Source organism: Pteropus medius, unplaced genomic scaffold (genome assembly GCF_902729225.1).
Source record: "Pteropus medius unplaced genomic scaffold, Ma_sr-lr_union100, whole genome shotgun sequence".
In the NCBI taxonomy this organism is placed as follows: Eukaryota; Metazoa; Chordata; class Mammalia; order Chiroptera; family Pteropodidae; genus Pteropus; species Pteropus medius.
Genome location: NW_024343732.1, coordinates 1,379,719 through 1,392,926, shown reverse-complemented (window position 1 = coordinate 1,392,926; position 13,208 = coordinate 1,379,719). Strand labels below are relative to the sequence as shown.

General features: G+C 51.0%; 2 protein-coding genes and 1 long non-coding RNA gene across 4 annotated transcripts; all 3 read left to right on the top strand.

The window, feature by feature from the left end:
• Positions 1–1,273: 1,273 nt before the first annotated feature.
• On the top strand, positions 1,274–7,030 carry BST2 (bone marrow stromal cell antigen 2). Of its 2 annotated transcripts, none has more exons than XM_039867790.1 (5): positions 1,274–1,725; positions 2,574–2,628; positions 2,835–2,895; positions 3,146–3,276; positions 3,489–7,030. In XM_039867790.1, exons 1-4 carry the CDS (start codon positions 1,426–1,428, stop codon positions 3,255–3,257), a joined length of 528 nt encoding a protein of 175 aa, XP_039723724.1. In that variant the 5' UTR covers positions 1,274–1,425; the 3' UTR covers positions 3,258–3,276; positions 3,489–7,030. The 2 variants fall into 2 exon arrangements, with proteins under 2 accessions (XP_039723724.1, XP_039723722.1); XM_039867788.1 differs by having other exon boundaries at positions 1,276–1,725; positions 2,553–2,628.
• Positions 7,031–7,282: 252 nt separating this feature from the next.
• Positions 7,283–9,735, top strand: CCDC194 (coiled-coil domain containing 194). The gene is made up of 2 exons (XM_039867787.1): positions 7,283–8,306; positions 9,390–9,735. The coding sequence occupies exons 1-2, from the start codon at positions 7,938–7,940 to the stop codon at positions 9,519–9,521; spliced, it is 501 nt and encodes a 166-aa protein (XP_039723721.1). The 5' UTR covers positions 7,283–7,937; the 3' UTR covers positions 9,522–9,735.
• Positions 9,736–9,899: 164 nt separating this feature from the next.
• Positions 9,900–10,967, top strand: LOC120606525 (uncharacterized). Its single transcript, XR_005653903.1, has 2 exons — positions 9,900–9,948; positions 10,399–10,967. It is a non-coding gene; the product is annotated as an uncharacterized LOC120606525 (long non-coding RNA).
• The last annotated feature ends 2,241 nt before the right edge of the window (positions 10,968–13,208 follow it).

The following is a 13,208-nucleotide window of genomic DNA, read 5'->3' as shown; positions in this document are numbered from 1 at the left end:
TGCACCTGGGGTTCTGGTCAGAAAGGGAGGCCCCAGCTCGTGGGACATGTAAGCTCCCCCAGACTTCTTCAGCAAGATGGTCCTCCTTGCCTTGTCATTTGGCTGCTGAGAGGCTTTATGGGGGAGTGTCTAGGTAGAGGGATGTCCAACTGGGGGCCTTGGGGGTGCTTCTCCAGGCCTTCTAGGAGTCCTGAACCCCTGGTCTTGACCTAGCAGACCACAAACACTAAAATGGCCCACCTAACAGAATCTGGGTCTCAATCAGCCAGCAGCAGGAAGCCTGTAGCTGCTCCCGTGGCCACACGGAGAGGTCAGTGTGGCCTGAGTCCCCTCCAACCTCCCTCCAGGGTCCAGCCCTCTTTTGGGGCCTCTCCCAGGATGTACCCCTAGACCCTTTGGGTTCAGCATGTCCCAGTTATCTTTCCTCAAAATGTGCTCCTTGCTCTGTGGCCATATTTCTGTGTTTTCCACCTCTCCTCCTCCCCTGAGCCATAGGCCCTGCCTGCATATCCACTGAACTACTGGATGCAATGTTTTACTCTCAACGCCTCACTGACCCTCCTCATGAGGCTGCTCCTGTTATTGCCCCACTTTACAGATGGGGAAACTGAGGTTCCGAGGGTTTACTTGGCCTCTTGGGATGGCAGAGGCAGCAGATTCTAGAAGAAGGAGGCTGTTTCCGCTGGAGCTAGGACGGGTGCCTCAGCAGCCCTGTCTGTTGGCTGGTGCAGCCCCTGATGGCCAAATGGTGAACTGCAGCCTAGGTCACGTGGGCCCATCCAGAGACTCAGATTGAGCAGGTTCCAGTCCCTCCTCTGATACCCTCCATGGCTCCCTATGGTTTGCTCCACTATGGCAGGGATACTTAGTGAACCCCTGCTGCATCACCGTGGAGACCTCTGAACACAAAACCCAGCCTCTTAGGTCAGACCCAGGCCTTGTAGGTCCATAGTCTACCACTTACTTCTCAGCCTCAGTTTTTCCCAGCTGAGAACTGGACCAATGACAGCCTCTGCTTCTTCAGATCGCAGTACAGAGGAACACAAGGCTGTCATGCCTTAGGTGGTCAGTAACTGCAATTGTCACCCACAGTAATAACAGGAAAAGGGTAGGGACTTGTGCTGGATTGTCCCAGGCATCTCCCCTCCCAAAGGAATTCTCTTAACAGCACCCAGCCCAGAAAGACTAAGACTTATCTTATCAGAAACTACACACCTCTTCTCTGGGAAACTGAAACTGAAAGCTTAACTGTCCTCTTCCTGTGAATGCCCCGTTCAGGAAACTTCACTGCAAGGGGTTCTCTCAGAACTCATGATTGGTCAGGATGGCTCCTATGCTAATAAGGGGGCAGCTCTAGCCTGTAGTAAGTTCTAGCTTCTTCTCCTGACTCCTCCTCAAGCTCCATATATCCCAGTGCAGATCTGGATGGCACCCACTTTATACCACTATTTTCCTGTGCCCATGGATGACCACTCAAAGAAGGTAGTGCTGGGGGACCGAAAGCTGCCAGGGTGGCTGGGGATCCTGCTGGTCCTGGTGATACTGGGTCTGATTGTGGCCGTGATCGTCCTCGCCGTCAAGGCCAACAGCGAGGCCTGCAAGGATGGCCTCCAAGCAGAGCAGAAGTGTCGAAATAAAACCCACCTCCTGGAGCTCCAACTGACCCAGGCCCAGGAAAGCTTAGGGGTGGCCAAGGCCCAGGCTGCCTCGTGCAACCAGACTGTGGTAAGCTGCTGCCACTCCTAGAGAGGGCCCTGTGCTTGGGAGTTGGGGGAAGAGGGGGGACAGGGACTAGGTACTTGGGGGGCCCACAGGGTCTAGGTGGAGATGGAGATAAACCCTGAAACTTTCCCTGGGCACCTATATCTGGAGCTTGAATTTCTCATCAGGGTTTTGAGACCTCTAAACTCTCTCTGGGGTGCTGGTGTGGGGTGTGGCCTTAAAGCTCTTCAGAGCACTCAAATCAGGGTCCTCAGTATCCCCACTAGAACGTAGACGAATCTCCAACTCTAGGGTGTTGGTCCAGGGGAACAGAAATCCCCCGTGGGAGTTGGGATGGGGACCTCACCAGACCTTGAAGAAGGCAGGGGCTCTGATACTTCTACTGCATCCCTAAGAGACTAAAACTTTCACTTGGACTTGATGTGGGAGTCCTTAAAACTCTCCCTGGACATCTAATTTTGGTTCAGAAATCTCCCTGTGTTCTGGGTTTACAGAGACTTCTAAATCTTCTTGGGTAATACCCCAGGGGATTTGAAAATTCTCCTAGGGTATGGACATGGGGAGCCTCCAAATTCCCATGTGGGAGGCCTTGAAACTCCCATTTCAAGGCTCACACCATTATTGGTGGTCCTGGGAGGGCGGGAGATTGTGGCCACTCTTCAGGATGGGAGGCTGAGATGGAGAGACGGTTGGAGAGAACCTTGAAAGGGGTTTGGACCTGAATCCCTCCGACCCCAGGGTCTAGGGAAGAGGTCCAGGGCACAGGGACAGCAGCTAACCCCACAAGGGACAGAACCCGTTTCAAGCACCCCACCCCCTTTACCTCCCAGGAGACTCTGAAGTCTTCCCTGGAGATGGAGAAGGCTGAGAGCCAAAAGCAACGGGAACTAGCACAGGAGCTTCAAGGTGAGAAGAACACAAGGGAGCGAGGGGGGGAGGGTTGGGGTCGGGAGGAACGGGGACGGAATCCAGTGGAGGTGAGGAGAGGGCACGCTAGGTTTCCAAGGTGGGCCTGGATGAGGACAGGACTAGCTATGAGGTCCTGTCCAAGAGTGGGGCCAGGTGAGGGGCGTGGCCACGGTGCCACACCCCCTGATTCTGTCCCACCTTAGGAGAGATCACGAATTTGACACAGCAACTGAAGAACACAGCGGCGGAGCTGGAACAGCTAAGGTCAAGACTTCTCCCCCTTCATCCCTCCCCAATCCCCTGAACCCCCTCCACTCGGAAAATTCCCATTGCTCTGGGGACAAAGTTTGAGTCCCTGTCTTGTGTCTCGTGTCGCCCAAGCGCGGGTCGCAGCTACCCACTCTCCTCCGCAGCGACTTGGTAGGGGAGGAGAGGAGATTCTGAGGGGCGATGGGCGCAGCGCTGGGGGAGCCAGGCCCGGCAGCTGCCCGAATTGTCCCCATCTTCGCCCTAGGAAAGAGCATGCCTCTGGCGAGAAAAACGGCTCCACCAGCTCCAGGAACGCCGGAAGCTCCCTGGTAGTTGTTGTGCTCTTGAGTCTGAGCTTCCTAGCTCTGCTGGCCTGAGGTCTCAGAAAGCCGGCTGGTAAGGAGGGGGCACCGGGGAGTCAGGGCCTGGGGAGGTGGCCTAGCTGCGGGGTAGAGAGCCAGGCTCATGGAAGGGTCTTAGGGAGCGAGAGTAGAGATAACCCAGTGAGGGAGGAGGGTCTCTGGGGCCGGACTAGGCTTAGAGAGGGGGCGGGGCCTTGTTCTGTCTACGTTGACTCTACCCTGAGTCCCTCTTATGATGTCTTTTAGGCCACAACCTGGACTGGTCCAGTTCCGGCTTGGTTTCTCTGACCTGACCAATTCTGAGGGGGCCACAGGGCAGCAAAGCTGGGAGAAGGGACAGTTTGGGGGAGAGGAGATGACCGGGTGGCAGGGGTGGTTCATGGGGTAGCTCTGAGGTGTCCGTGGGGCAGCCTTAGGGGTGGAGAAACATCCCAGTTGGCCCAGGGTTGTCTCTCCGACACCCCCTCCACCAGTTGGGCAGCTCATGCAGTGGAGGTCATCTGCTTCTTGCTGTCACAGTTCCTGGAAGGTCACTTCGTTCTGGGGTTTTTGAGCTCCAAAAATTAAACACCCCTTTTGGGAGGAAAGACCTTACTCTGAAGTTCCTGGAGTGTCATTGTGTCAACCCTCAAGTGTCTGGGACCCGTTGACTTCTATACCCAGCTTTCCCCACTCCAGAGTGTTTCCAGGAACCCAAGGGGTTTGAGCAGGCACCACCCCGCTGCCTACCCCACCCTCTTCTCCACTGAGATCATTTTAAAGGACTGTACACTTTTGTCAGTGCTCACTGAGTGCTCAACCTCCTACTCTGGTCTCCTCACCAATCTCCTGATACCCATGGTTCCAGTGAAAAAAACAGAATATATAATCAGAGGGACACCTTATCTTGGTTCCTGATCCCCCCTCCCCCATGGCAAGTGCAGGGCTGGGATTCAAACCTGGATCTGCAGATACACCTAGGCAAGGCCTTTGTTCTTATTCATCCTGCAGTACCCAGCTATGAGAACCCCTCTTCCAGAGAGCCTCTCTGCTTCTCCAACGTGGAGAGCTACAGTCCTAATTTCGAGGTAGGAATTACATCAGGACATACCCCCAGAGCCACTAAAATGAAAAACAGCCTTGAACAATAGTTTTGACTTAGTGAAGCAGTTTTGCAGTTTAAAACTTCCTGCTAAAGTGGAAAATAAAGGAGATAGAGAAAGACCCCAACATAGACATGCGCAGGACAGCTAGTGTGACCTAGGATTCATCTTTGCTTCATTATGCAATCATTATAATTAGCACTGAGGTTAAGGCTGTACCCATCATGCATCTGATGCCATGACAGTTCTGAACATGACAGTTCATGACAGTTTTCTTACCAAACATGGTAAGAAAAAGGGCATCTCCTTAATTCCATTTAAAAAACCACCATTTTTCCATGAAATGACCACTCAAAATCATGAATATTCCACCCCTTCGTTAGATTAATGGATAAATTCCCAAACCCACCACGGATGGGGCAGCCGTCCCTGGAGCCTGCGTGCTCTCTCATCTGAGGGTGTACTTTCGCTTGGCAGAAGTCTTTGGGCTGACCACTTTTTGGCAGCTTGCTCTCCCTTTTGAGAGTGAGCTTACTTTGTCTTCAAGGCTGACCGCGCCTAAAAGTGTACTTTGGCTTTTAATATAGCTAGCTTGCAACAATTAATTTCTAGGCGTCTGCCTTCAATTCTTTGTCGACCAGACGCTAAGAACAGAGGTCCAGAAGTTCCAGGACTCCCCAGAACTGGTAACACCTTCACCCACTTTCTTGGATCCCTTCATGCCCCATAATCCCTTCCTCTTCTGTTATTTCCTTCCCTCGAGTTCTGGAATCCCAACTATTGTCTAGGCGACTTCCTGTCCACAGCACTGGGCCTTTTGCCCAGATTTCTGCACTGCCCTCTGGGCCTATGGTCCCCAGCCCGGATGGTCAGTAGAGTCCCCTCCATGGCTCCTACTGTCCACCTAGGGACCCCCAAGCACCATCCTTGCCACAGGCCCCCCGGCTCTCTTGTCCCCTCCCCTTGCTCATCATGCTTCACCCTCCATGACCATTTCTCTATGTATGGACTCTGTCAATTTCCTTCTGCCCTCACCCTGACATTCTAGGGCAGGGTTTTCTGAACCTTAGCACTGTAGACATTTGCGGTGGAGTGCAGTCTGCTGTGGGGGCTGCCCTGGATGGGTAGGATGTCATGCAGCATCCATGGCCTCCACCCACTAGGTACCTGTAGTCTCCTACTCCCAGGTTCTGACAGGCTCAGATGCCCCCCTCCCCCACTTCTGTGTCTGCAGCATGCAGAAGAGTTCAGTAGGAGCTCATGGAGTCCCTTCTACCATGACAGCCATATCACTTCCCAACAGCCCCATCTAATAAATGAGGAAACAAGTCTAGAGAAGTGCCTGGACTTGCTCTATGTTCTCAGCTGCTCACGCAATTGAACTCTTGGCTTCCAGCAGATTCCCTTGATTTACAGGAAGTAACCCCTTCGCATGTGACCAGGTGACCTCGTTCTTTCCCCCAACTGAAACCAGAGGGAAACCAAGTCCAGATCTCATTCTGCCTGCATGTTCAGAAAATAGACAGGCACAGGAGTTGGGCTATTTCGAATAAGCATTTATTAGAGAGTTGCAAGTCCCGGGGACACAGGTACGCTAATGTAGAGAGGAGAGAAAAGAACTAGTGTTAAATCAAGCTGTATTCAGAGATTGCAATATGCCCTGCAGCCAGACCAGAAAGAAACCTGCAGAACGAAGGAAGATTTCTGCTGGAATTGCTAACAACCCATTTCCCACACCTGTGAAGGGATAACAGGAAAAACGGTCTTTAAGGGGCACCCTACATTCATTCCCTATGGCTAAAACCAAGAACCCTCTTCTCTCTCAGTGCAAGGCTTGGTCTCCCCCCACTTGAGAGAATTTGCCCTGTCACAATGGCCCAGGTATAAACTTCTCTCTTTAAAAATGTCCCACTTCCCTTGCTGGCTGTGACCAACAGAGCCAGGGCTTGAGAAGTCAGCACTGAGGGGTCCTGCAGGTCTGTGGGGAGTTCCAGCTCCAGCAAGAATCTGGCAGTGACCAGTGGCTGCTGTATGTTTCTGGCCTGAGACTTGGCCTCTCTGGGCTTCTATTTATTCATGTGGAATGGTGGCCAGGGTCGACACTGAGATTCTAGTTAACAGTGTTCACTAGGCTCACACTTCTGCACAACTACTGTGTGCCAGGCCCAGGTGGGGAGAGTGGGTACGAGGCAGATGTGGGCTTTGATTTTTAGAGGCTCACCCAGTCCGCTAGGAGAGGCAGCTGAGAATCAGACACAATGGAAAATTACAGCAGGGAGGAAGGAAGTGATCAAAAGGGGCCTGAGGTAGTGGGAAGTAGGAGGGTTCTGAGAAGGAGATGAAGAGGGATTTTCCACTCAAAGGGCTAACCTTGTAATCAACTGTGTTCTGCTTCTGTAAACATGCTTGCTTGCTGTAATCAGCTCCTTGTCTTGTTTCTGTAAACATGCAGAACCACTCTCCCCTTAGGAATACTTTGTCTAGATAACAGATATATTGCCAAAATACCTGTTTGAACTACCTGTAACCCATAGCAACTCCCGAGGCTGAAGACAAATCAACCAATCAGCCCATGCCAATTCTAACGGTAAACTGTAATGGCACGAATATAAAAACAAAATTGCCCCTGAGCTGAGCACCCACATGTTAAGAGCACTAGCTCCTCTGAGGCTGCACGTAATAAAACTGAATTCTCCTTCTCTCCAAGTTGCTGCTTGGTTTTTCGCTGTACTGGTTTGGGGATTTTTCTGCAACAGAGACACAGGGGTGGATGGGGGGTGGGAGGGAGTTGGGCACAGAGGGAGGAGAGGGCGCTCTGGCAGAGGAAACAGCCAGTGCAAAGGCCCTGCGGTTTAAAGGCGCTTGCCTGAAGAGCACTGAGTAGGGCTGGAGGGGGCCCAGGAGGAGGAAATGACATCAAAGACGTGCTAGGGGACTTGAGGGGGCGGGAGCGGGGGGCGGCAAACATCTGTGAAAAGGCAAAAGGGTAGAGGATAAAATGGAGGAGGAGAAAGAAGATGAAAATGGAGGACGACCAGGGGGAGGAAGAAGGGAGGAGGAGGCGATTTGATTGAGAGGGACGTTGTGAAGTGGCCTCGATCTGATTCACGGTGTAAGACCGCCCCCTGGCGGCCCCGTGGAGAACGAGCACGGAGATGGAGCCGGTTCACCCTTGCATCTACCCTTTGGCCTTCACAGCTGGTCACAGAAAGTGTAATAGCTTGAGCCTGGCCGACCTCAGTCGGTCAAGCAGCCTTTCGTCTTCCAGCCTCGGTTTCTCCATGACTAGAATGGGGACAATATGCCCTTACTTCCTTGCCAATCGCCTCTGTGCAGTTGGGTCTCTGCATGGATGTACTCACATGATTGCCACTAAGCCCTACTGGGCGGACCCACTACCATCTCCACTTCACAGAGGGGCAAACTGAGGCTTAGAGGACAGCACGCTGGAGGCAGAGGCAGAACTGGAGCCCAGGATGCCCAGTCTGATCCTGGGCTCGGGTAGCCTGGTCTGGTCCCCAACAGGAACCCAGTCCCTCCCAAGTGATTCGAGAAGCAGCAGCCGGGCGGGGCGGAACCGTGGGTGTCCCTGGCGTCCCAAGGTGCCAATTAAATGCTCGTGGCTGTCTGGGGACAGAGCTGTGGACGGCAGCATGGCCGAGCCGGGGCCAGAGCCAGGGCGCGCCTGGCGGGTGCTCGCCCTGTGTGGGGCCGCAGTGTTCCTGGCGGCAGCAGCAGCTGGGGCGGCCCTGCTGGCCTGGAATCTGGCCGCTGCGGCCTCCCGGGGGTCTCGCTGCCCAGAGCCAGATCAGGGGGTCAACGCCACAGCGCCTCCGTGGGACAGGTGCCCGAGGTCGAGGAGCTGCTGCGGCGGCTGGCAGAGGCCACCCAACGCGAAGAGGTTCTGACCAGGAAGCTAGACCAGGCTGAGGGTGTCCGTTGGGAGCTGGAGGAGGCACTGCGGGTCTGTGAGGGCCGCCAGGTAGGTGAACAGGGTTGGGTGCTAGGGCATCCAGTAGGGGGAGAGGGCATGCACCCCCCACCCCAGAGATCACCTCCACGCCGGGCCTTGGTTTCCCCAGTTCTTCAATGTGAATAAGAATAGTACCATAATCCCTTCCAACTCCTACATTGCCAGTTTACCCTTGAGTCCAGCTTCTGATTTAGGAGGCCCCACCGTCCTCTATTTACTGGATTAATGGTGGTGGCTGGAGAAGCCCCAGATCCCAGGCCACCTGAGAGGCCCTGTCTTATTCTCTCCACCAGTGTCCAGCAGCCCTATTTCAGGATAGGAACATTCATGTCACCTGTAATTAGGAGGCTAAAACTGGCTTCTTGGAGGATGTACCAGCTAGGTCCTCCCTTTTCCTCTGACTATCCCTTTCTAATTCTTTCTTAACCCTTCGTCAGCCCTGGGCCTCAAAGAAGAACCACCCGCAAAGTCCCGACCATTCACATTCAGTAACTAACTGTGCCCCTCTATGTACTGAGCCCAACAGAGGTTGGGCAGTATGTGAATTTTAGAAATCAAACCCCTTACCCCTTCCCTGCCTGGCTAAGGGAAGAGCCTGGGGCAGCCGAAGTTAAGAGCAGCCTGCGCTGGCTTCAAATTATGATTCTGCCTCCTGATGGAAGATGCTCTGAGGCCACGACAGTTGCTTTGCAGAATGTTTCACAGAGGCGACAAGCTGACCCCAGAAACCCAATCACTGTCAACCACCAAATGGACTTGTGATTGTTTGAAACCCCAGTGAGCGAGTCTAGATGTAGTTGGGATTGGAACCTGAGTCTGACTGCAGAGCTTCAACTGTTTTCACATCCCAGTGGCTTGAGGTTGGGGGCCAGTGAGCCTGGGCAGAGACCTCCTTCCAGGCAGTCAGCTGTCACCACGCGGTACCCCAGACTTTTGCGGCCACTACTGTGTTTTACAACTACAGGACCCCAAAGGACATTCCAACAAAGCTCAGGAAACACCAGTGTCGTCTCCCCTAGAGAGGGCGGGGCCGATTCACTCCTTCTGCCCTCCTTTCCCCTCTCACTTCCCCTCCACTGTTTCACTCTGCAGAGCCAGCTTCAGACCCAGCTGATGACACTGAAGACTGAGATGGACGAGGCCAGAGCACAAGGGACCCAAATGGGGGCCGAGAACGGGGCGCTGACAGGTGTGTTGGGGCGCAAGCGTGCTGGTCAGGTCTAGAGGTGGGAATTACGCACAGGTGCAAACGACACTTATTAAATTGCACATAATATACAATGGTAACAAAAACGCAAATGCAACAACATATGCAAACGCCATATAAACGACTTCCAAAATCAATGCAAACCTATAAAAAGCTATGCAAATGACCCGTAAAGGCCATGTACAGACCACACAAATATAATTCAAATAAAGCAAAGCACGCAAACAATAGGCAGACTACAAACTTGGACGCCGGCGCGCGCGAGGTTGGGAGCTCGGTCTCCCGCCTGACCGCGTCCGCTGCGCCCGCAGAAGCCCTAGCGCGCTGGGAGGCGGCGGCCACCGAGTCTGCGCGGCTGCTGGAAGAGGCGCAGCGGCGCGCACGCACGGCTGAGGCCGAAGGCGGAGCCTGCGCGGCCCGGGAGGCGGTGCTGCGCGAACGCGTGTGAGTGAGGGGCGGGCCCGGGGCAGGGGAGGGAGGAGGGATGGGCCCATGTGGGCGGGGCCTTAGAGAGATTTGTGAGAGGAAGATCAAAGTGCGGGTCCTGGAGTAGGAACCTAGGGGTGGTGGACACTCTGGATGAGGAACTCCCCAGGTTGGGGCCGGCACTCTGGAGTCATGGGGTCGGGCGCATCTTTGGAGCCCTGGGAGAGTGGTGGAAGGGTGCAAAGAAAAGAGAGTATCGAGAGAGGGACCAGAGGTCTGGAGCGGAGCTTCTGGGGAAGGAGCTAGGAGTTTCTGGGGAGGGGTCCTGGGATAGCCAGGGGTGGAGAAAGGATAGGGATCCTGGGGGATGGAGATCTCTGGGGAATAGGGTTCCCAGGAAAGGCGGGAGTGCTGGGGGTTCTGTGGAGTCGGGTGTCCAGGTTTTGATGGGTCTCTCCTCCCCTGCAGTAAAGCCTTGGGAGCCGAGGTCGACTCCCAGCGCAGAGTGCCGCATCCCCGGCCTCGCTCCGGCTCCCGACCCCGGCCCAGCCCCCGGTCTCGTTCTCGCCCCAAACTCTCGGGGGGCTGCCGGCGGCGGCCGGCCAGGCGCACACGAGGGTGAGTCAGTCCCCTGCAGGATGGGGGCTGGAGGCCAGAAGGACAGACACTGTGGGGGTCCTGCGGGGGTATTTATAGACGTGCCTACGCTGGAAGAGATGCCTGGTCGACACCCATCAACGCTCAGCTTTAGACCCAGGAGCCTCTCTGAATGGAAATGGTGCAGAAAGAAGACTGGACCCTCTCTCCCAGACTATCTAGTGCTTATTCTACAGAGGAGGAAACAGGGGCCCATTTGGTCGCCCAGTGAGATAGTGCTGATTTGGGACTTAAGCCTCCACAAACGATAGTGTTGTTCTAATCCTACAGATGAGAGAACTTTAGGTTCCAGCCCTGGCTGCATTGTCACCTGGAGAGGTCACTTCTCTCTAGACCTCAGTTTACCTTGTTTGTGAAATGAATGATTGGAATCATGTGTAGAGAGTGGGCTTATCCTTCACACCAAAAATGACAAAGATGGCACAATGAGAAACTATAGACCCCTCTTCCTGTGAGGATGGTACAAAACTCCCAAATGGAATTTTATCAAAGAGAACCAAGTAACACATTTTTAAAAATATACCACAACAAAGGGACTTATGCCTGAGATACAGGGATAGTTCAGTATTCAGAAGTTTGTTAATAAATTCACCATACTAATGGATCAAATGAGAAGAGTTCTAAAAAAGGCCATCGAAATCGAGGCCAAGGGGAGGAAAGACTACTATCAATTAGTTAATATTGTTCTGGTGGTACTAGCCAATACAATTAAACAAGAAAAAAGCAATGTACAAATATAGAAAAGAGGAAGAAAATTTGTAGGTTGGATTATATGAAAGCGCTATTTATACAGATCAAAAAAACCTGAAATATCAATAATTTCATGTGACTCAATTTCATATTATTGTTTTTTACCTTTATATTTGACATAACTTCAGACTTACAGAAAAATTGGAAGGTGAGCACAAAGAACTCCTAGGCACCCCTCACACAGATTCCACAAATATTAACTTTACCACCTTTGCTTTCTCTCTTTCCTTTATGAAAAACTTGCAGAAATGATGTCTCTTTACCCATAAATACTTGAGTATGCATTTCCTAAAAACAAGAAATTATCTCACATAATCGTCATACAATTATGAAAATCAGGAAATGGACATTGATAAAATACTGTTATCTAACCTACAGACCTTGAACAGATTTCACCAACTATCCTGATAATGTCTTTTATAACAAAAGGATATCCTGGCTCACACACTGTATTTGTCAAGTCTCTTTCATCACTTCTAGCCTGGAACATTCCTCAATCTGTCTTTTTGCTTTTTAAGGTATTGGCATTTTTTAAAAGCCCAAGCCAGTCATTTTGTGGAGTCTGAGTTTGGGTTTGTGTGATGTTTATTTATGATTAATTTCAGGTGGCATTTTTTGGCAGGAATGCATCAGAAACAATTCAACTTAATAATATTACCTGCTGGGGGTGTATTTTACATGTAGAAATCCCAAGAGAATTAACTGAAACTTTCCTATCAATAAAAAACTATCTAGAAAATCCTTTGGAAGAAAAGAAAGATCTATTTCAGATAGTTTTTTATACCCAGGAATAAACTAATTTTCATATTATATAAGGAGCTCTTATAAATTTTTAAAAAACAACTAAGTAGGAAAATGGACAAAGTGGACAGTCAGTTCATAGAAACATACCAAAAAAGGTGCCCGAACTCACTTTCAGAAAAGAAATGTAAATCGAAGCAGCAATGTAGTACCAATCTCTACTGATTAGTTTGGCAAAGACAAAAACAAAAGCAAATTAAAAGTTTGCAGATTCACTGAGTTGGCACTGTTGTGGGAAAATGAGCAATCTCACACAGTGCTGGTGGGACTGCTCATTGGTGCAACCACTTGAGAGGGCAGTTTTCTAGAATCTCTCAGAATTAAAAGTGTACATACATTTTGACCCATCGGTTCCCCTTCTAACAATTTTCTACAGCTATATTTACACGAGTACAAAACAATAGACTAAATGCAATGCAGAATCCTGAGTTGGATCCTGGAACAGAAAAACACCTAGTGGGTAAATCGAAGAAAATCTAGAATTTAGTTAATAGTAAGATACTAAGATTAATTTGTTGGTTTTGATAAAGGAAATCATGGTACGTGTTAAGCTGTTAACAATGGATGAAGCTGGGTGAGGGCCATTCAGGGATTCTGTGATACCTCTGTAAATTTTCTGTGAATCTAAAATTATTCCAAAATTTAAAATGTACTTTTAAAAAGGAGAGGGAAGCATGAGGGCATTATTACCACATTCTTGGTAATTGCAAAAAAATTAGAAACCTCAATGCTGCCAAATGAGGACTTTAAACGAGTGTCTATCCACATGCTGGAATACTATGCAACTATTAAAAAAGCTAAAGCAGATCTTCTCAGAGACACATAGATGTAAAAAGCAGAAGAGCAATAATTCGTGTACATTTTTTTAAATGCAAAGCCGAGGGAGACTTTTATCCAAATATTTCCACACAGAACACGGGCCACAGCTGTGGCCTCTGGTTGGGAACCAAGGGCCTGGGGGGTTGGTTGGTGAAGAAAGCAGATGCATGTTCTCCGTATATCATTTTGTAAAGTTTGCATTTTAAAAACCATACACATATATTTCTTTTTTAAAAATTAAATTTTGATTT